We start from the raw sequence: 22490 nt of genomic DNA, 5'->3' as shown, positions 1-22490 counted from the left end.
GGCTCCTCCCTTCCCCTTTGGAGCCATGTGGGGAGGGGGAACGGAGGCGAATGGCTCCCAAGGTTTGGGGGAGGAGCCGCTTGCACACTGCAGGGAGGCTCTCTGCAAAACTTAGTGCACCCCCCCCTCTAGCAACGCCAGTGGTAAGGTTACCATGTCTTTCCTTGCTGGCCTTATAGAGAAGTGTCCACTTTAGCTAAGTTACAAATCTCTATATCTTTCTTGAACTTCCCTTCAAGAAAGTCAGTCTATCCCTTTGCAAAGAGGAAGAATATCCTTCAGCCTAAGTGTGAGTGTGCATGTGTGTGTTTGTGTGTGATACATATACTCCAATGCTCCAAACCCCAGCCTCTATCCAGCCCAGGGCAAGCCTAAGAACATGCTCCAGACATTTCCTGAGATGTGCTGGCAGTTGCGTACCTACCATAGGCTGAGATGGGGCAAATGCCCCAGGCGCCGGCTGCTAGGACTCCACCGAAGGCTCTCTGAGGGGGTGGAAACTGTGCTTCTGGCTTGCCAGAAGCACAATTTATAGCGCCGGGGAACTTCACAGAGGTTTCCCCGGCATGGGTGGAGGTCACGCGAGGCTCCATGAGCCTCTGGTGTGTAGGGGGGGCTGTTTTCTGCACGGGGGCAGTGATGGCCCATGGGGTGGCACCATTGAAGAACTCTGCCCCGGGTGTGGGGCTGCGGAGGTCTACAGCTGTGTGCTGGTTCTGAAGTATTTAAGTAATACCTGTACATTTAAGTAAGCTGCTTGTGGAGTGGAGTGAGGGAATCAAACCCATTTCAGTGTGTGCTTTTTTGTGTGACTTGTATTGATTCTTGGAGAAATCCTGGATTTTTGAGCCCATTCAAGTTCCGTCTCTAATGTATTTATTTTAATTTTATATTTAAAATTTATTTATTTAGTTTTATCTGGCCCTCAACACCATGCCAAATATTGGATGCAGCCCTCTTGCCAAGAGGTTTGGAGACCCCTGCTCTTATGAGCCAATGTGTTCATGGGTTTCCTGTCTATTGTCAGCCTCACTGTCACTTTCCCAGCCAGGAAGTTACCTGATAGTTTTAATGAAGCCAAGTTTATAACTTTCAGCATGTTGCTCTTTTGCAGTGTGTGGTTGTCCTTTGTCCCAACCCATCTGAGCACTATGGGAAAATACATGGTGGCTGTGGAACTCCTCTCTATCTTGGCCTCTAGTTCAGGCTTACTGAGCTGTATCTTTTCCCCACAATGTTATGTCCTATTGCTGAGACCTGAGCTGAACAAAAGGGAACAGTTAATAACAGGAAAAAAGTAAAGAATTTTGTATCTCAGTCTTAGTAGTGGAGCTGGGGGGGGGGTGAAGCTGTAAGTGCCACGTGGCTCCAAAACTCGCCGTGTAAACTGCCCCTCCCCTTTGCTCTCAGGGCCATTCTGGGGAGCAAAAGTAACACGGAGGAATCTTTTCTATGTTACTTTTGCCCCCAGACAGGATCTGAGAGCAAGAGGAGGGACAGCTTACACAGCGAGTTTTGGAGCCATGTGGCACTTACAGTTCTGCCCCCCCCCAGCTCTGCCACTGCTCTGTCCAACTACATTGAAATGAAAGGTGGAATTATGGGCTGGACTTTTCCATGAACTCATTTCAGGAGTGAATGCTTCAATGCTTTGCACATTTAATGGACACCAAGTAAAGATCACATTTATCTCAGGGGTTGTACACTGAATAACTTTATTTGGAATAACGTTTATTTCAGATAAAGCTTCTGTTTGGGATGCAAGTTTCAAATATTTCTTACTTTGAATGGGGCTGAAGTAGGGAAAATCATCTAGGTCCCCCAGTCCCTGTCCTTGATATGTATTGCAATCCATGTAATGATTTTATATAAGCAGAAAAACAAAAGCTGAATTCTGAAAACCCTTTTTTTCAAAAATGTTTTGTGCTGAGACTTGCATGTTTGTTTATGAAATAGATTGAGGGCCCAATCCTACTTTCCAGTGCCAGTACAATGGCAGTGTAAGGGATCAAATGTTCCCGTACCTAGAGGAGGCCTCTGTGATTGCTGCAACACAGGATGCAGCACACATCCCGTTGGCACAGCCCATTGTCTCAGTGAAATGATCATATACACTCCCTGGAAAAAAATGGCTCTTTATGTGAAGACATGTTATTATCTGCCATGTGTTTATGATGAGCATAATTTCTCCAGCAGTGGTGTATCTAGAAAAAATGGTGCCGGTGGCAAGCACTGAAATTGTGCCCCTGTCCAAACAGAGATGGGGAGATCACAGGATGGGTAGCCAGCCTTGTCCATCCCACCAAGTGAATTTATTCAGCAGGCTACACAAAGAAGGAGAGACCATGAGGTGGGAAGCCACCCCTGTTTATCCCTCAAGTGAATTTATTCAGCAGGCTATACAGAGAAAGGGAAATGGGGAAGATTTGGTAGCCCTGTTCCACCAAATGAATTTATGCTAAGCCCCCCCCCCCCACAAAAAAAAGAAATAAAAAAAATAGTTCATTTACTAGTGCCTCTTTTTGGAGGTCCCCTGGGACTGGTGCAAAAATGCACCATTGGCTGTGATAAGGAAATGCACCATCAGTAGAATACAGGTAATATGGGTAAGTCTATGCTCAACACCCCCCTTCAAATGGCACCCAGGGCAAACGTCCCCACTTGCACCATCTGGCCTGGATGCCACAGGACATCCTAGATACACCACTGTTCTCCAGATACTTTAAGGGTACTAATACTCTCCAGCATCAGTGTCTAGCCTCTCTTCTTCCTTACTACTAACTGTAAATTCATCTCTGTCATTTATGAAATGTGGAGCTGTTGTTTCTATTTTTTTCTCTTGGTTCTATTCTTCCATTTTATAAAATGTAAAATTACAAATAAAGACTTTGCAAGTGGCAAGCTCATAAACTAGAGGAGCATGTTTAGTTTTCACTGTCAACAGTGTGCTAATAACCACTAATCTCCAGAGATCTAATCCTCTGGTTTAAGTTTTCAAAATCTAAGGGGCTTGTTTAGATCCCAAGGCTCAAAAAAGAATTTTTTTTTTTCTTATAATGAGATGCTGAATGTTTTATTTGGATGGAATCAGTGCCTGCTTCCAAACTACACAGAGAAGCTCAAAGTGTAGAAAAGCAGCAGTTCACACATCTACTTTTACAGAAGAAGAGGAAAGTTTCTGATATTTTCTCTCACTGGATCTTTGAATTTTCCTTTACATATCTCTATAATACCTCAACCAAAAGAAAAATCAAGCTTTTCCAGGTATGACCTATCATTTCTTCTTCTTCTTCTTCTTCTTCTTCTTCTTCTTCTTCTTCTTCTTCTTCTTCTTCTTCTTCTTCTTCTTCTTCTTCTTCAATAATCAACATTTATTAAATTCTTTGTAAGCGATCATTGGCAGGCATATAGCTCCTATGCATAGCCCTTTGATTTTTCCTAGATCAATGAATTGTAGGCGGGGGGGGGGGGATTATGAGCAAAGGCTATGTCCTTCAGTCCACACAGAAGGATCCATGATGTAGGAAGGAACATTGAAATGTGTGCATGGGATTGTGAGGGAGGGGCACTTCTTTCTACAGTGTTTTCTTTTTCCCCACATGAACAGCAGAGTCCATATTTATGCAGAAGAAGTTCCACTGTGCTATATAGGTTGTATTTCTAGGAAAGAGAATTAGGATGTCAGCCTTATTGTAAATATTGACCTGCTGCCCCTTACCCTCAATAGATGCTTGATATGCAGTAATTAGCAAAGGATAATGCTGACCGTACCAGTAAAAGTATCACTCTTGCATAATTATAAAGTGGCATTTGTAGAAGTTGGGATGTAGCTGAATGACAGAACATATATTTTACATATATAAATGCCAAGATTCATGCCCTGGTATCTTGACATATGGCTGAGATATACCAACGTGAAACCATGGACAGCCTCTGCTTGTCACTGCAGAAACTTTGATGCACCAGTTGTCTCATTGTTGTTCATTAGGTGCACCCTGACAAGACCCAAGCAAAATGGAATGAGTTTCTGTTGCTGAAATGTGTCATCAGCCATGAGCAAGTCTGCTTTCTGCCAATGTTCTCTGATTGGTTAAAATTGTTGAAATGGGGAACATTGATTGAAGAGTGTTGGGTGGAAGAGACATGGCACCAAACAACTGTCTATGGCTAAAGGGGAAATCTGTTCTCTTTCTTCTCTAGGCTGATGGTGGAATGCAGGAAATGAAGATTTTGGAAAGCCCGCAGTGGCTGAATTCCACCAGCCAACCAGGGGGGAAACAAGTTATAAAGACAGAGGTAAAAAAAGAGAGGACTGAAAGTACATTATGAATGGGCTTTTACAAATCACAAGAATTGGGAATGTCATCTTGAAGAATGACTAGAGATCAGGTATTTTGTAATTGTTAAAAAGTTCAAAGAAAGAACTTAGAAAGTGGTTTGAAAATGAAGAACATTGGAAAAAAAAGTATGGATATTGGGAAGAGGGGTATACATCAATGTTTCTCAACCAGTGATATGGGTACCATCTGTGGTGCTTGAGGTGGTTCCTGGTGGTACTTGCAGAACCTTTGGACACCTGCCCCCCAGCAGCAAGACCAGGAACACAACACAACAAACAGCAGTAGGAGGCTCAGCTCGGCAGGGAAAGCTCCAAAGCATGCTTTTCTGCACTTGAAAAAGCCCTCCTGTCCAACCTGAGCCTCTTAATGGTGTTTGTCACATCACATCTGGCTTCCCAATTCAAAAGTAACTGGCAATGTTGTTACTTGCAGTGGTACTTTAAAAAGGTAGACCATGTGAAGTGGTACAGTGGAGGACAAACATTGTGGCACATGATTGATTATATTGATAGAAGCAGGATTTTCGACATATTGCAGCAGTTCCCAAACTTTCTAGTGCTGTGACCCACCTCATCCTCCACAGTGGGTCGCAACCTGATGCTTCCTGTCATACCACAAACCCTTACTGGAAGCCTCTGGATGTTGTTTCTGAGTCATGCTGGGCCCATGACCCACTCCATTGACCTCTGTGGGCCCCAGAATGCCTGCGAAAGCAAACTGAAAGTAAACTACAAGTTTCTGGACCAAATCAGAAGTTGCTTCTGGTCACTTCATTAAGGTATTCTGAGGCCTGCAGAGGCCGATGGAGTGGGTTGCAGGCCTGGTGTGATTCTGAAGCAGTCTCTGATATCTCCCAGTAAGAGTTTGTGGTATGGTATGGAACGACCCACAGTTTTGGGAAATGCTGACATAGTATAATGACCATGAATTTCATCAGTTGAACTTTCCCTATCACAGTAGTCATCATCTTTCTGCCTAGATTAAAAAAAATAACAATAATAAAAATAAATAAATGAGATCATATTTGAATGATGCTGGATTATTGCACCCTGAGTTTCATAGATTGATTTCAGTCCCGTATATTCTTCACACCTGAGAACAAAACAGGAAACTTTTTCTTATGCTTCATACGTATCACTGCAACGTATTCTCTCTCAAAAGTTACGAGTTTCTTGGTGACAATCTATTATTCTAATGGAGGCCTTGTATCCACCTAGGACTTCCTATTGTATTTGACATACTCTTTATGTTATTATCAAGATATCCAATACTCCAGACAACATGTGAAATATAAATCAGAAATATAAATTAGCTGCATTTTTCCTTACTATGCACATACACAGAAATCTGACTGCTCTCCACGTATTCTGTAGTCAGAGCCTTATTTTTTTAACTTATGCATTAACATCAAAGCACAAAAAGTATTGTAGGGCCTCCCTCCATTCCTCGTCCCATTTCTGAGAACAGGTATGCTGCAGTGATTACAGTGTCAGGCTAGGCATAAAGGGTTCCTCTTCCCCTTGAAGCTAATAAGAGGTGCTTCCAGATATGGTATTTAACCTGAGATTTTTGCACCAGGTCTATTCATTACAGTGGATTCACACAGTATCACCACCCATTCATTGTCTATAGAGAACCACAAAATATTCATCTTTAATTTAAAGGGAAAATCCAACCATTTTTCAGAACAGCAATACAGCTGATCGAGGAGTGCACAGTATAGACTGAGGTTCATCTTACTGTTCCAACTTTTTCGCTAGGTGTGCTGTCTGCTCAGATAAAAGATAAACAGAAGTGGTAGAAGACAAGCAGGATCAAACACACCATCTTACACTATCAACTACCCACTTGTCTTGATGGGACATAGCACTATGAAATCACATGGTTGGGAAAAAAAAGAACAATATTACAATTCTATTGCTACACATTGTGAAAAATCAGCAACTGGGTGGTGCTAAACGAAACACCACTGGGAGTCCCCTGGATGGACTATTCAATCACTCTCAACCTAACCTGCCTCATAGAGTTGTAGGGAGGATCCATTGGAGGAAAGAGAACTATGTGTGCTGCCATAGTTCTCTAAAGGATGCATTGGGATAAAAATCCTAACCAAAACCTTCAAGTTATGCAGTGCCTTTCAACACTTCCCATTCCATGATGGAACCACCGAGAAAGCTTTCACTTTTGTTTTCTGTTTGCACAGTGATGGAGAACCGGACAGAGGTGCATGAGTTCATTCTTCTGGGCCTGACGAATGATAGCAGACAGCAATGCATTCTCTTCATGTTTTTCCTGCTTCTCTACATGGCCAGTCTCCTGGGAAATGGGTCCATTTTGATTGTCATCGTAGTAGAGCCACGGCTCCATATGCCCATGTACTTTTTCTTAGGCAACCTCTCTTGTCTGGACATTTGCTACTCTACAGTTATCGTACCAAAAATGCTGAGTGGCTTCCTCACAGAGCAGCAGGTCATTTCCTTCATTGGGTGCATGACTCAGCTGCATTTCTTCTACTTCCTGGGCAGCAGTGAGGCCATGCTACTGACTGTCATGGCATATGATCGCTATGTAGCCATCTGCAACCCCCTGCATTACACCATCATCATGAGCAAACGGGCTTGCCTTTGCTTAGCTGCAGTGACCTGGGGTGCTGGTTTCTGCCATGCCCTAATGCACACTGTGGTTACATCCCAGCTATCTTTCTGTGGTCCCAACCTTGTCCTACACTTCCTGTGTGACATCAAACCCTTGCTCAAACTGGCCTGCAGTAGCACTGCCCTCAACGTCATCCTCCTCAATGTGGTCACTGGTTGTATTGCTCTGAGTTGCTTCTTCTTCATCCTCCTCTCCTACCTTCTTATCATCACCTTCCTCTTCTTCAAATTCCGGACATGGCAGAGTCGTTGGAAAGCCTTCTCCACCTGTGCATCTCATCTGACTGTTGTGGCTGTTTATCTCATTCCAGTCATGTCAAACTACATGCTTGCCTCTGCTGGTGATTTCTCTGTGAGAGAGATGATCATCACTCTTCTCTACACTGTGATCACTCCAGTTTTAAATCCTTTAATCTACACTCTGAGGAATCAAGAAGTAAAATCATCTGTGAGAAAAATCCTGAGCCAAAACCTGCTTTCTGGAAGGTCATGGATCCATGTTCCTAAGTAGAAGTTAGGCATTTTAAAAGCCAGTTTCCATGTGTCTATCACATTCACCCTTGACCAATAAACAGAATGTGTGCATATGGTGGTTGCCTGTGTCAGAATAAATGGGCTGTTATTCTCACTAGAAGCACGCGTGGGAGGGACAAAGGAAGAGAGGGAGGCAGATTTAGAACCACACTGACTGCTGCACAGAGCTGCTTTCTAACTACCAGCCACAGCAGAAGGCAAGCAACATACACCTCATTTGGTCTTTTACACCTTGCATCACTGCAAACAGGCACATCTGGTTGGCACATGGGCCTATCAGAGGGTGTACTTCATGGGCCAATCATTTGGCTGGCATATGACACAAACTGCCAACTGCAGCAGCCTGCCTATGCAGCTACACCCACACACACTGTGTGCCTTTGCTTCACCACTGCCCCTCCTGTCTCCCTGCTACTGCCTATCATATACCATGGCAGCAGAGAAGAGACTCATGATCACTGAGAAGTGCTCCCCCCCCCAGACCTTAAGGGATCATGGAATAATGATGCCACAAGCCCTGGGAGTAGAGAGGCTCTCCACCCCACAAAGCACCACCTTGAGATTAGCTAACATGAGGTCATTATAATGGAAAGCAAGGTCAGAGTGACCTCATAGAGATAGAATTGGAATTAGCAGAGGCAAAGATAGTGGACAATTGCGTGTACTTTTTTTGTCCTGATCTTATTAATAGCACTGGATCCATAGCCTCAGTGAAGGGCTCGCCACCTTACATGGAGGCTCTTGATTCACCGCTGATCTTTGGATTGGCAGTGAATCGAGTAGCCCCATTGCAGGGCTACTGCACTTACTCGGGGAAAGGGGACTAAAGTTCCCTTCTCCCAAGGTGCTGCTGGTGGCTGCCTTGGGTGTGCAGGATGCGGCGGTAGCTTTTTTCCGTACTGCTGCAGATGCACACCCCGGGCAGCTCAGGATCGGGCTGCCCATAAGTTGCAAGATTCATGAAATAGAGGAGCATTTTTTTGTTGTTTTTATTTCCACCACTTTACTAATAACCACATCTCCAGAGATCTCATTATTTGTTTCAAATTTTCAAAATCCAAGGGGTTTGTGTAGATCCCTCGGCTACCCCCCCCCCAAAAAAAAAGCCTCAAAAGAATTTTTTTCTCATGAGATGCTGAATGTTTTATAATAGGTGGATATTATCAATGAGTGTTTCCAGAGAAACTGGAACAAAGAAACTGGAAACTGGGAAGAAGCCAGAGAGAAGCTCAAAGTGCAGAGCTCTCACATTTACAGGAGAAGAGGAAAATTTCATATTTCACACTGGATCCATGAATTTTCCTTTACATATCTCTATAATTCCTTAACTGATGGAAGAATAAAGCTTTTCCAGGTATAACCTATAGAGGGAAACATTTGTATTTACTGTTGTTGGCAACCTTCAGTCTTGAAAGACTAAGGTATCACGCTCTGAAAGGTGGTTCTGGAAGAGTGTCTAGTGTGGCTGAAAAGGCTGATTCGGGAGTGACAATCCCTTCCACACTGGGAGCAAGTGCAGTCTGTCCCTGGTCTGTCTCCCTGGCTATGGGCCTTCCTTCTTTGCCTCTTTGCCTCAGACAGTTGGCCAAGTGTCTCTTCAAACTGGGAAAGGCCATGCTGCACAGCCTGCCTCCAAGCGGGCCGCTCAGAGGCCAGGGTTTCCCACTTGTTGAGGTTCCACTCCTGATGTAGTGTTTATGTGCACAGGCACTGAGCTTTGAGATGTCTTTGCATATTTGGCAATCTGGCAGGCACACCTGCGACTGCACACACGCCTTGTTGATATGTTGAGTGTTGAAAAGCCAGTGCTCTGGAAAGTAGTAGAAAGTTATAGAAAGAGCTAGCCTTGAAAATGTTATGGAGAAATCATATCTAGGAATGTATTGCGGTTAAGCTAGAGAGCTGGCTGGTTATAGCCAGTGTGAATCCCAGCATCCTCTTAGAAATTTCCCTATTACGCAGACTTCTGATTCATGGTTTAGTATTGTAAACAAGATCAGAGAATGGAAAACCCCAGCCTGTGGTGTATTGTTTGAGAGGGAATAAAAGGCAGAGAAGGCTGAATCCCAAAAGCTTTTCCTTCTGCATCAGGCCTTCCTTCTGCATCTTGCTTCTATACATGTCTGTTGTCTTCATTGCTCTAACTCTTTGCTGCCTCAAGTTCTAACTTTCAAACCCTCAGAGTGCTTCTGCTTTTAGCATTCTCCCATCAGGCCACAAGATATAGTTTTGTGTGTCTCCCACCAAGCACCAAGGCCCCCAAAAGCCTTGGGTGCTCTCCAAAGCAGCATCTTGTGCTGCTACACCTAAGGCCTTCAGATCCCTCTTGCAGATGTCCTTGTATCGCAGCTGTGGTCTACCTGTAGGGTGCTTTCCTTGCATGAGTTCTCCATAGAGGAGATCCTTTGGGATCTGGCCATCATCCAGTCTCACGACATGACTGAGCCAACGCAGGCATCTGTTTCAGCAGTGCATACATGCTAGGGATTCCAGCACGTTCCAGGTCTGTGTTGTTTGGAACTTTGTCCTGCCAGGTGATGCCGAGAATGCATCGGAGGCAGCGCATGTGGAAAGCGTTCAGTTTCCTCTCCTGTTGTGAGTGAAGAGTCCATGACTCGCTGCAGTACAGAAGTGTACTCAGGACGCAAGCTTTGTAGACCTGGATCTTGGTATGTTCCGTCAGCTTCTTGTTGGACCAGACTCTCTTTGTGAGTCTGGAAAACGTGGTAGCTGCTTTACCGATGCGTTTGTTTAGCTCTGTATCTAGAGAAAGAGTGTTGGAGATCATTGAGCCAAGGTACACAAAGTCATGGACAACCTCCAGTTCATGTGCAGAGATTGTAATGCAGGGAGGTGAGGTGAGGGAGGGATTGTAATGCAGGGAGGTGAGGTGTATTTATTATTATTATTATTAGTAGTAGTAGTAGTAGTAGTAGTAGTAGTAGTAGTAGTAGTAGTAGTAGTAAGTTTTTGTTGTTGTAGCAGTAGTACTAATAATCAACATTTATGAGATGCTTTGCATGCAATTATTGGCAGGCACATGGCTCCTTCATGGCTCCATCTGTGTAGGAGAAAACAAAGGGTACACAGATGAATGGAAAGAAGGGGAGAATTATTGAAGACAGTAGGAAAACTGGTGTGAAAACCCAGCAAAATACTATAATGTGTGCATATGCCTGTGAGGAAGAGACACTTTTTTCTACGTTTTTTTTATATTCACATCAACAGCACAGTCCTGTTCACATTTACACAGAGGCAAATCTCACTCTGTTCAATAGGTTTTTCCAGACTTGAACACTGACCAGTTATCCTCAGAGGATGCTTGATCTGCCAGGGTTTAGGCAGGGATAACATTGATCATCAAACCAGTAAAAGCATCAGTCTTGCACAATTGTAAAATGGCATTTGTAGCGGTGGGGTGGGGGTTGTAGATGAGTGAGAGAGCATATAATTAACATATACAAAAGTCCAAGATTCAATCCCTGGTATCTCCTTGTAGGGCTGTACTCCAGCATGAAACCCTGGGCAACCTCTGCAATCATTGCAGACAATTTACAGTTAGGTGAATCACTGGTCCCACTGGTATACATTAGGTGCACACTGACAAGGTTCAAGCAACATCGAATGAGTTTCTGTTCCTGAAATTTGATCAAGTCAGCTTTGTCCCAATGCTTTTGATTGGCTAAGATTGTTCAGATGGGGAACATTGATTGAAGAGTGTTGGGGGTGGAAGAGACATGGCACCAAAAAAAATACTATTTATGGGGGAAGGGAGAATCTATTCTCTTTCTTTGTTTCAGGCTGACTGTGGCATGCAGGAAATGAAGATATTGGAAAGCCCAAAGTGTCAGGAGTCAACAGGGGGAAAGCCAGTTATAAAGACAGAGGTTAAAGAGAGAGAGAGAGAGAGAGAGAGAGAGAGAGAGAGAGAGAGAGAGAGAGAGGACTGAAAGTGCATTTTGCATGGCTTTTGCAAATTACAAGTATTAGGGATGTCATGTTGAAGAATAATCTATTGCAACTGCCATATTTAGTTTCATTCTCTGAATTCATTATCCCTCATGGAAAATGGCTGGCTGTTGAAAAACTGGTTTCTAGAAGACATTCCTCCATCAATTCTATTGCCATGTGTGCTTTAAGCATGGAAAGGGCTAATACACACAGGCAGGATGCACATTTGTTCCACTGCTCATGAATTTCAGTTTTGTATGTTCTTCACAGCTGAATACAAAATGTTTTGCATGAAACTCTATCTAAAGCTTCATATCTATCACTGCAACATATTATTTATCCAAAGTTTCCATTTTCACTGAAAATGCTTTTTTTTTCAGGTAGTATCCATCTGGAACTTCCTATTATGTTTGACTCGGGGTGCATTCCTAACTGGCACTTATGCTGGTATAAGAGCCCCGAAGGCGTCGCAAATGTGCCGTAAAGCACGTTTGCGCCGCCTTTGGCAGGAGCCGCATCGGTACATTCAAATGCACTGACACATGGACAGAGGCAGAAGCCTCCGCTGTGGCTCCCGCACCGCCGCTTGTGTCGGAGTGAGCGCGCCAACACAAGTGTCAAAGGTAGGTGTGGGGGGCTTTGGGAGGGGGAGTTTCTGGGCAGGGGAGGGCGGGGGTGGGAGGGCCCATGGGCAGGCATGCTGGGAGTTGGGGGCAGGGCTGGGACCCAGCAGTTATGCCGGATCCCAACCCCTGTCCCCGGGGTGAACAGAGCGGCTTCCAGCCGCTCCATTCTCCTCAGACTTGTGTAACCTGCAGAGGTGGTGCAGGTCCAAGAAGACCCATTGGGGCGTTCAGCCCTTACCCACAGGTAAGGGGAAGAGCTTCCCCTTGCCCATGGCTGAGCCGCTGCAGCCAACAAACCTGTGTTGGATGCAGCGCAAGCCTCCTGGCTTGCCTGCTCCAGCACACGTTAGGATTGCACACTTACTCTCTATGTGATTATCAACATACCTAATATGCTGGGCAACATGTGAAATATAATACTAGCTGCATTTCTCATTAAAATGATCATTCATTGAGGTCTGATTGCTCCCCATGTATGCTGTAAAGAAACTAGTATGAGTTAGATATTAGAAAAACCTACTTAGGAAGTAAGAAGGGGGAAAAAAATCTTGTAGAACCTATCTTCATTTTCCTTTGTCTGGGCACCATCCAATGAACACTCGAGACAACACACTTGGGAGAAAGGGCCACTTTATTAGCATTTTAATACAGAAAAGGAGGCTGAGACCTGCAGTTGCAGGGACAGCGAAAACCCCTTTGTGGTGCGGAGGCAGGACCAATGGGCGGCCCGAGTACCAACTCTGTCCCCCAGGCTGGATGTGCACCCGACTCCAAGCTGCGCCCTGTTCTTGGGTGACGCAGCTCATCCAGGTCTGTCCCATAAGGGGAAGGCAGCCGTACTGCAGGCTGTGCCGCCTCGAGCTGCTGAGCCGCTGAGGAGGACCCCCATGGTCCTGGCCAGGGCCCCAGTCAATGTCCTCGTGCCGCTGAGCCCCTGCTATTGGGTTCTGCCTTGCCTATGCTGTCTGAAGGTGCACTCTGAAGTCCCAAGCATGCCTCTACCGCACCACCTGCCAGCATAAAGTGACTGATTGTATTTATAGGGGTGCAGACCTGTACCCATGGCAGTCTGGGGTAGGCGAAAAAACTGCCTGTCATCATCCAATCTTGACAAGCAGCAAAAAATTCCTACCCGGCCCCAAACGGTGACCAATACAACTCAGACTGCGTAATGGGTGGGTGGGTGGGTGTGCACTCGGTGCCCACAAGCAAAGAAGGAAGGGGGGCTGTGGCTGTGTCCTTAAAATACCTCTGCTCCCTTCAGCCACAGCCTTCCACCAATCCCCTTGCAGGGGAAGGGGCTCGCGTGTTCCGGCCAGGCCATACAAACTCTGATCTCCCTGCTTGTAACTGGGCCATCAGGATACTGTAAACCTTGAGATAAGAGCCTCTCTCTCTCTCTCTCTCTCTCTCTCTCTCTCTCTCTCTCTCTCTCTCTCTCTCTCCCTCTCTCAAAACCAGTGTTGTGTAGTGATTACAGTGTCAGGTGAGGTCTAAGGGTCAACTAACCTGCTGTCTCAAGAAGTTAATCAGAGGTGCTTCTAGACAGGGTACTGAATCTGAGATTGTCACATCTTGTTTACTCTCTACATACAGTAGAGGGTCATACAGTGTCATCCTCCATTCAGAGATCCATCACATTTTCATATTTATTAAGGAAAAAATCCAATGTTTTTCAAATAGCGATATAACTGATCAAGGAGTACACAGCGGAGTCCACAACCTAACATACCTACCAGAATAGTTTGTGAGCATCCAATAGAGCAGTGATTTTCAACCTTTTTCATCTCACAGCATACTGACAAGGTACTAAGAATGTCAAGGCATGCCATCAGTTTTTGGACAATTGACAAGGCACACCATGTTGTTGGTGGGGACTCACAATCCCCCAATGGCTCTACTAATAAATCACCCTCCCCCAAACTCCCATGGCACACTTGCAGACCATTCATGGCACACCAGTGTGCCACTGCACAGTGGTTGAAAATGGCTGCAATAGAGGAAGGAGAACTACGTATGCTGCCCTAACCTCTAAAGGAAGCACGGGATACACATCCTAATCAATAATTTCAAGTACAGGTATGTGCTGCATAACAATGGGGATATGTTCTGCAAACCCTATTGTTAAGTGCATTCATCATTGGATAACCAAGAATCACAGCCAGGTAATGCCCCAGAATGCTTTGGGGCAGCCCTGTAGCATTACAGAATGCCTTGAAGGGCCAGAAAAGCCAGAAGAAGTCAATTAGCTGTCATAAGAGCAAACAGAAAGTTTGTGTAGCACTGGTTTGATGACTGAGCACAAGGAAGAAGGGAAGGAGCTAGCCTGGTGAGTTTGGTGGGACCACTATCCTATATGCAGTCCATTGCCATATATGCAGTTGGTTGGTCACCGGAACATCACGGTGTGACGCATAACTTTAATTACAATGTCTTCCAACACTCTTCATTCCATTGTGGGACCACTGAGAAAGCTTTCACTTTCGTTTTCTATTTGCAGAGTGATGAAGAACCAGTCAGAGGTACATGAGTTCATTCTTCTGGGTCTGACAAATGCCAGCAAAGAGCAAGAAATTCTCTTCATCGTTTTCCTGCTTTTCTATGTGGCCTGTCTTCTGGGAAATGGGGCCATTTTGACTGTAGTGGTAGCAGAGCCAAGGCTCCACACGCCCATGTATTTCTTCCTAGGTAACCTTTCCTGTCTGGACATATGCTATACTACAGTGACGATACCCAAAATGCTGAGCGGTTTCCTCATGGAGAAGCAGGCCATTTCCTTCACTGGGTGCCTGACTCAGCTGCACTTCTTCCACTTTTTTGGCAGCAGTGAGGCTATGCTTCTAACTGTCATGGCATATGACCTCTGTGTCGCCATCTGCAACCCCCTGCGTTACACCATCATCATCAGCAAACGGGCTTGCATTCGGCTAGCTGTCGCCACCTGGTCTGTTGGTTTCTTTCATGCCCTAATGCACGCAGTAGTGACATCCCGGCTATCATTCTGTGGCCCCAACCAAGTCCTGCATTTTATTTGTGACATCAAACCCCTGCTCAAACTGGCCTGCAGTAGCACTGACCTCAACGAGATCCTCCTCAATGTGGTCACCGGTTCTCTTGCCCTGAGTTACTTCTTTTTCATCATCTTCTCCTACCTCTATATCATCACCTTCCTCTTCTTCAAATTCCGGACATGGCAGAGTCATTGGAAAGCCTTCTCCACCTGCACGTTGTGGCTATTTATCTAATTCCTCCCATCACAAACTATGCACTCCCCTCTACTGGTGATTCCTCTGAAAGAGAGATGATTATCACTGTGCTCTATGCTGTAGTCACCCGTTTTAAATCCCTTAATCTACACTCTGAGGAATCAAGAGGTAAAATCATCTGTGAGAAAAATTCTAAGCAGAAAATGGCCATGTGGAAGGTCATGAATTCATGCTTCTTGGGGGGGGGGGGGAGGATGGATTAAAAGGAATTTTAAATGCCAGTTTCCTGTGTTCTATCACATTCTTGTATGGCATGTAGAGGAAATGAAATATGAGTATGGTTATTGTGTTTCTACTTCATCCTTTTGATTAAAAGTAAATGGGCTAATAATCACAGTTTACAACATCATAACCTAACCACAGATATTGAACTCAACCCGGGATTGCAAGCCGCCTTAACTCCCTTCCCCTATGTCCCTATATAATGCGCTTTTCAACTGTTGCAAACATGAATCATCAGAGAGCACAGCCTGGCCACAATCACAAGTGGTGAGTGTCCTGGTCTGTGTGGCTGCAGACACCAGACACACGTTTCCCAAGATCACCCAGAGGTGGGAGAGAGGCGGGGAGGGTGTGGAATGGGGTGGGGATTGTGTGGAACAGGGAGGCGTTGCAGAGGGTGGATTGGGCCCAAGAAGGGGGTGGGTTCAGCAGCAGCAGCACCCTCTGAATCCTCACCTCTTCCCCAGGCCCTATCCCACCTTCAGGCATCCACACAAATTTGTCTGAGTCTAGAGAACAAATGGGAAGTTAACCAGAAATAAGCTTCTGAAATCTGGAAGTGGCTTCCAGTTGTTTCTGGAAAGCATTCTGAGGCCTGCAGACCAATGGAATGGGTGTTGGGCAAGTGCAACCCAGACGCTGCCTTTGGGTACTCCAAGTAAGGATTTTTGGTGCAGATTTGAGCATTGGGTCATGCCCAACAATTTGGGAGACACTGCTTTAGGCTGCTGGATGCTAACAATATGTGCAGCTAAAGGTGAACCTTTCTATAATCCTGACATAAGCTAAATGATGTGGCAGGTCCCTTCGTTACTCCAGAGTGATGAGTAATGACGCAATGAATGGTTACTTCGCCAGGAGAATTGATGTAGCAAAAGGCAAACTTCATGAAATGGAGATGCTTTTTTTTGTTTGCTTTCATTTCCACCATTTTAATAAGCAGTTTAATAATTATGTCTCCAGAGATCTAATCATTTGTTTTATGTTTTTAAAATCCAGTGGGCTTGTGTAGATCCAAGACTAAAAACAAAACAAAACAAAAAAAACCTCAAAACAACAATTTTTCCCCCCTTCATAATGAGATGCTAAACATTTTTTAATGGGTGGATGTTATCAATGAGAGTTTCCAGAGAAACTGGAACGAAGAAAGCTGTAGAGAAGAGGGAAATTTCTCATACTTTCTTATACTGGATCTTCAAATTTTCCTTTACGTATCTCTATAGTGCCTTAACTTATGGAAGAATAAAACTTTTCCAGGTATGACCTATAACCTATAGAGGACATCATCACCATCACCGTCATTATTATTGTTGTTGTTGTTGTTATTATCTAGTAGTAGTTATTGTTGTTGTAGCAGTAGTAATAATAATCAATATTTATGAAATCCTTTGTATAGCAGGTGCATGGCTCCTTTGCATACCGCTTTGTTTTCTCAAAGATGAATGGAAAGAAGGCAGAAATTCTGAACAAAGGCAGTCCAAACAATAGGAAAAGTGGTGTCAAAACACTGCAAAATACTGTAATGTGTGCCCATGGTGGTGAGGAAGTGAAACTTCTTTCTACTTTTTTCCCCCTTCACATCAACAGCACAATCCTATTCACGTGTACGCGGAAGCAAGTCCCACTATGCTAAATAGGTCTTTTTTTCCAGCCTTAAACACAAACCTGCTGCTCCGTAGCCTCAGCGGATGCTTGAACTGCCAGGGATTACGCAGGGATAACATTGACCATCATACCAGTAAAAGCATCAGTCTTGCATAATTGTAAAATGGCATTTGTAGAGGTGGAGGGAGGGGTTGTAGGTGAGTGGGAGAACATATTCTTAACACACAGAAAGTTCAAGATTCAATCAATGATATCACAAGATAGGAATGGGATACTCAGCATGAAACCTTGGACAGACTTTGCTGATCATTGCAGATAATACAGTTAGATGGACCACTGGTCCCATTGGCATACATTATTAGAGGCACCCTGTCAAGCTTCAGGCAACACGGGATGAGTTTCTATTGCTGAAATGGGCCATCTTTCATGATCAGGTTAGCTTTCTCCCAGTGCTTTTTGTTTGGGTAAAATGGTACAAATGGGGAACATTGTTTGAGGAGTGTTGGAAGGTGAATGAGACAGGGCACCAAACAACTATATATGGGGGATGAGGGGAATCTGTTCTATTTATTAATTCCAGGCTAACTGTGCAGGAAATGCAGGAAATGAAGATATTGGAAAGCCCAAAGTGTCAGGAGTCAACAGGGGGAAAGCCAGTTATAAAGACAGAGGTTGAAAGAAAAAAGAGAGAGAACTGAAAGTGCATTTTGGGTGGCTTTTGCTAATTACAGGTATTGGGAATGTCATGTTGAAGAATGGCCAGAGATCAGGGATTTTGTAATTGTTCAGAAGTTTATAGAAAGAAAGTGCTCTTGAAAATGAAGAACACTGGGAAAAATATGGAAAGTGGGAAGGAGGATTTAAACTATTGATTAGCAGTAGCTTTTTCAATATAGTGTTATGTCTACAATTCTCATCAATTGGACTTTCCTAATTACATAACGTCCTGTCTAGATTCAAAATAACTTTAGAAGAGATCATTGTGGGATGTAGTAGTTCTTTCTTTCTTTCTTTCTTTCTTTCTTTCTTTCTTTCTTTCTTTCTTTCTTTCTTTCTTTCTTTCTTTCTTTCTTTCTTTCTTTCTTTCTTTCTTTCCATAACAGTTAACAGTTATGGACAGGGGCTGTAATCCAAATTGGAGCTACGTAAATTGCGCTATGATAAAGTGAATAACCTGGAGCAACTGCCATAGTTGTTTTCACTGTAAGAATTCATTGTTCCACATTGAAGATGGCTGACCATTGAAAAACTGGCTTCTACCAGACTTTCCCACAGCAATTCCATTGCCTGATGTGTTATAATAATGGAATTTTTTTTTTTAAATAATGGATGTTTTTAATAATGGAAATGGATAATGCACACAGGTAGGATTCACATTTGTTCTAGTGCTCATGGGTTTCAATCCATTGTGGAACTACTGAGAAGGCTGTAACTTTTGTTTTCTATTTGCACAGTGATGAAGAACCAGTCAGAGGTGCGTGAGTTCATTCTTCTGGGTCTGACAAATGACAGCAAAGAGCAAGAAATTCTCTTCATCGTTTTCCTGCTTTTCTATGTGGCCTGCTTTCTGGGAAATGGGGCCATTTTAACTATAGTGGTAGTAGAGCCAAGGCTCCACACACCCATGTATTTTTTCCTAGGTAACCTTTCCTGTCTGGACATATGCTATACTACAGTGACAATGCCCAAAATGCTGAGCGGTTTCCTCACAAAGCACCAGGCCATTTCCTTCATTGGTTGCCTGACTCAGCTCCATTTTTTCCATTTCCTGGGCAGTGGCGAGGCTATGCTTCTGGGCATCATGGCATACGACCGTTGTGTAGCTATCTCCAACCCCCTGCGTTACTCCAACATCATGAGTAAAGAGGCTTGCCTTAAGCTTGCTGTGGCCACCTGGTCTGTTGGTTTCTTTCATGCCCTAATGCACACAGTGGCAACATCCCAGCTATCATTCTGTGGCCCCAACCAAGTTCTGCACTTCATTTGTGACATCAAACCGCTGCTTAAACTGGCCTGCAGTAGCACTGACCTCAACCTTATCCTCCTTAATGTGGTCACTGGTTGTATTGCCCTGAGTTTCTTCTTCTTCATCCTCTTCTCCTACCTCTATATCATCACCTTTCTCTTCTTCAAATTCCGGACATGGCAGAGTCGTTGGAAAGCCTTCTCCACTTGCACTTCTCACCTGACCGTTGTGACGATTTACCTAATTCCAGTTACATCAAACTACCTGCTTTCCTCCATAGGTGACTCTTCTGAAAGAGAGATGATCATCACCGTGCTATACACTGTTGTCACCCCAGTTTTAAATCCCTTAATCTATACTCTGAGGAATCAAGAGGTAAAATCATCTGTGAGAAAAATCCTAACTAGAAAACAGCTAGCTGGAATGTCATGAATTCATACTGTGAGGGGAAAAAGATGGATAGGTAGGAATTTTAAATGCCAGTTTCCATGGTTCTGTTACCCATGGCTTGCATGGCTAGTAGAGGAAATGAAGTGTGATTATGGTGATTGTGATCCTTATTCATTACTTCGAGTCAAAGTTCATGGGCTATTAATCACAGTTTAGAAACACTGGGAAGTTATTGGACTCAACAGGGGATAGCAAACCGACTTAAGACCCAATCCTATGGGCCTCTAGCACCAGCGCTGGATGTCGCAAGCATGCCATAAGGCATGTCTGTGACACGTAGAGAGGAGGGAGCACCAGCACCAGCCCAGTGCCAGTTGGCATTGGGCCCAGCATCAAATGGGCACAGCCTGGAGCAAGGGAAGAGCTCTAGGTGGTGGTAAGGACTTTTGGGTGGGGTGGCGTTCCCCCTGCCTTGGAAGCGTTCCAGGGCAGGGGGAGGGCAGAACAGAGGAGGAACCATGGCGGGAGGGGGTGGGACCAGTGAAACTCTTCTCCCCTGCAAAACCTAACATGGAGGTTCTCAAGTCTACACCAAGAAAATAGCTGGTACAAACTTGAGAAGCCCCATTGCGGGGCCTGGGGCTTTCCTTGGTAGAATTAATTCCCTTCCCCCAAGGGGGCATCTGGTGGCTCCGGTGGTGCTGTTGGATATGGCGCTGCCGAGTATATGATTGGGCTGCCCATTCCCTCCCCTTTTGCCCCTATTTTGCCCTGCTGCAATTAAGTTTCTCTCGTATAAATTATTTCTGGGTTACTGGAATCTTCAACATAGGAACACCTTCCTTGCAGCAGTGGGCTGGAAAAGAATTGGACCGAACAGGATTGTAGCATTTTGCAAGTACGTCGTCTTAAATGAAGTTATGTCCCATACCAAGGAAAACCATCTGAAGTCTCTTTGGATGGACAGATGCTTCACCAGCACTTCTTATGATCTGATCTGAGCACCAGGAAGCTACAAAGAAAACCATGAAAAATCTGAGGCTATGGAATATTTTCAGGCACATGGCAGAATGTTTCCATAATTTTTTTTTTCACATTTTTGTACTGCCCTTCCTCTAAGGAGCTCAGGGTGGTTTATGTGGTTCTCCCCCCCCTTTTGTCCTCAAAACAACCCTGTGAAGCTGGTGAGGCTGAGAAGTAATGATTGTCCCAAGGGCAACCAGGAATCCTCATAGCAGAGTAGGGATTTGAACCTGGATCTTCCAGATTTGGAAGTTATTCAAATCACTATTGCGTGGAAGGAGGGAGAACTTCATGGGCCAAGCATTTGGCTGGCATGCGACACAGGGCACCAACTGCAGCGGCCTGCCTATCTAGTCACATTCATGTGCACCCTGTGCCTTTTGCATCTTCACTGGTATCTGCTAGCATTGGTGTCAATATGTGCCCCTATACATGGCGGTATGCTGGCATATCTCAAGAAAAGAATTAGGCCTTACAAGGCATTATACAGTATTACTTTAATTTTGATTCCCCTGCATTTGCAAAATTATCTGCAAAACAAAAACAAAAAACAAAACTTGTTGCACCTTCATCTTCACATCCCTTTTCTTTCTCTGCTGAACCACTGAGGTATGCTATGGATCACCCCACAGGGTCCCAGCATACCAGATAGATTTCCCCATGATCTGAGAAGCATACCGAGCTACAGTTTGAACAGCAGAAGCAGCCTCATCCACTTGCCTGGGAAACCAGCCTGAGAATAGCTAGCTGTTTGCCTTTCAGGGTTCAAGAAGGGTTTGACTCTCACCTGACAGGTTTGGGGATTGAGGTGTGGCTTTTTTTTTTTTTTAAACCTCATATTGGTGGTTCTCAAACGTTTGAGAGCTGTAACCCACCTTGTGCTTTGTAGTGGGTCACAACACAATGCTTAAATCTGCCCCCAAAAGTCTTAGCTGGAGTCCCCAGAGGCTGTTTCTGGGTCACATTGGCCCACAACCTACTCACTTGGTCTCTGCGGTCCTCAAAATGGTTTCCTGAATGGAATAGGAAGTTCTGGAAGCAAACTGGAAGTAGCCTCTGTGAACTGGAAGTAGCTTCTGGTCACATCTGATTATTGGCTATTATTCGTTCTAACTGTGATTTACGTTTTTTTGTACCTGCTCTTTTGTAGGCCGTCTTGATTCCCCTTGGGGAGAAAGGCAGGGTAAAAATGCAGTAAGTAAGTAAGTAAGTAAGTAAATCTGGGTGGCATTCTGAAGCCCACAGAAGCCAAAATCCTGGACCAGCATGGGCCAGAAGCAGCCTCTAGGGACTCCAGGTAAGGCTTTTGGGGGCAAATTTTACCATTTTGTCATGACCACCACACATTGGGACATAAGCCACTGGTGGGTCATGACCAACAGTTTCGGAAACGCTGATCTAGACTGTATGAATGGGTGTGGTGCTGTAGATTAAGTTTGGTCACAACTGACCAGTTCGGTATGGGATGGGGGTTAACAATAGGACAACTGATGAGCACCTTGGAGCAGTTTGATTGGTCAAACAACATCTGATGAGCACCTTTGAGCAATTTGATTGCCAACCTACAGAGGCTTCTCAGCTTGGAGATGTTGGATGGACTCCATTGAATATCAACCATCAAAGGCTGATTAGATCATAGAGGGTGATGCAACTCTAAGGCCGAAATCCTGACCAACTTTCCTGCACTGACACAGCTGTGCCAATAGGGCATGTGCTGTATCCTACAATTGGGTGGCAGTTCTGAAGGCCTCCTCAAGGTAAGGGAATGCTTGTTTCCTTACCTTGCTGCTGGAAAGTTGGTTAGGATTGTGCCCTAAGTATTCTTGACGCCTTTAAATTGATGCTCCTTTAAATTAAATTGACTGCTTAAATTGATTGTCATTAAACAATCTACAGCTTGGAGCTAGGATGGG

The 22490-nt window shown here is 44.6% G+C and overlaps 3 protein-coding genes across 3 annotated transcripts; all 3 read left to right on the top strand.

The window, feature by feature from the left end:
* The first annotated feature begins 6545 nt into the window (after positions 1–6545).
* Positions 6546–7505, top strand: LOC136652661 (olfactory receptor 12D2-like). The gene has a single exon (XM_066629588.1). It carries the CDS (start codon positions 6546–6548, stop codon positions 7503–7505), a length of 960 nt encoding a protein of 319 aa, XP_066485685.1.
* A 7104-nt stretch (positions 7506–14609) lies between these two features.
* Positions 14610–15350, top strand: LOC136652660 (olfactory receptor 12D1-like). The gene has a single exon (XM_066629587.1). The coding sequence runs from the start codon at positions 14610–14612 to the stop codon at positions 15348–15350; it is 741 nt and encodes a 246-aa protein (XP_066485684.1).
* A 3304-nt stretch (positions 15351–18654) lies between these two features.
* On the top strand, positions 18655–21775 carry LOC136652659 (olfactory receptor 12D1-like). Its single transcript, XM_066629586.1, has 3 exons — positions 18655–19243; positions 19355–19539; positions 21728–21775. Exons 1-3 carry the CDS (start codon positions 18655–18657, stop codon positions 21773–21775), a joined length of 822 nt encoding a protein of 273 aa, XP_066485683.1.
* The last annotated feature ends 715 nt before the right edge of the window (positions 21776–22490 follow it).

This window comes from Tiliqua scincoides, chromosome 5 (genome assembly GCF_035046505.1).
Source record: "Tiliqua scincoides isolate rTilSci1 chromosome 5, rTilSci1.hap2, whole genome shotgun sequence".
Classification (NCBI taxonomy): domain Eukaryota; kingdom Metazoa; phylum Chordata; class Lepidosauria; order Squamata; family Scincidae; genus Tiliqua; species Tiliqua scincoides.
The sequence above is the reverse complement of the archived record's forward strand: the minus strand, read 5'-3'. Positions and strand labels throughout refer to the sequence as shown.

Bases quoted from the DNA above. Each gene is read 5' to 3' on its own strand.
- LOC136652661 (XM_066629588.1), top strand. From the start codon at position 6,546: ATGGAGAACCGGACAGAGGTGCATGAGTTCATTCTTCTGGGCCTGACG.
- LOC136652660 (XM_066629587.1), top strand. From the start codon at position 14,610: ATGAAGAACCAGTCAGAGGTACATGAGTTCATTCTTCTGGGTCTGACA.
- LOC136652659 (XM_066629586.1), top strand. From the start codon at position 18,655: ATGAAGAACCAGTCAGAGGTGCGTGAGTTCATTCTTCTGGGTCTGACA. The intron at 19,244-19,354 runs TTAATGTGGTCA...GGCAGAGTCGTT, and splicing joins TGACCTCAACCTTATCCTCC to GGAAAGCCTTCTCCACTTGC. The intron at 19,540-21,727 runs GTAAAATCATCT...GCTCTTTTGTAG, and splicing joins ATACTCTGAGGAATCAAGAG to GCCGTCTTGATTCCCCTTGG.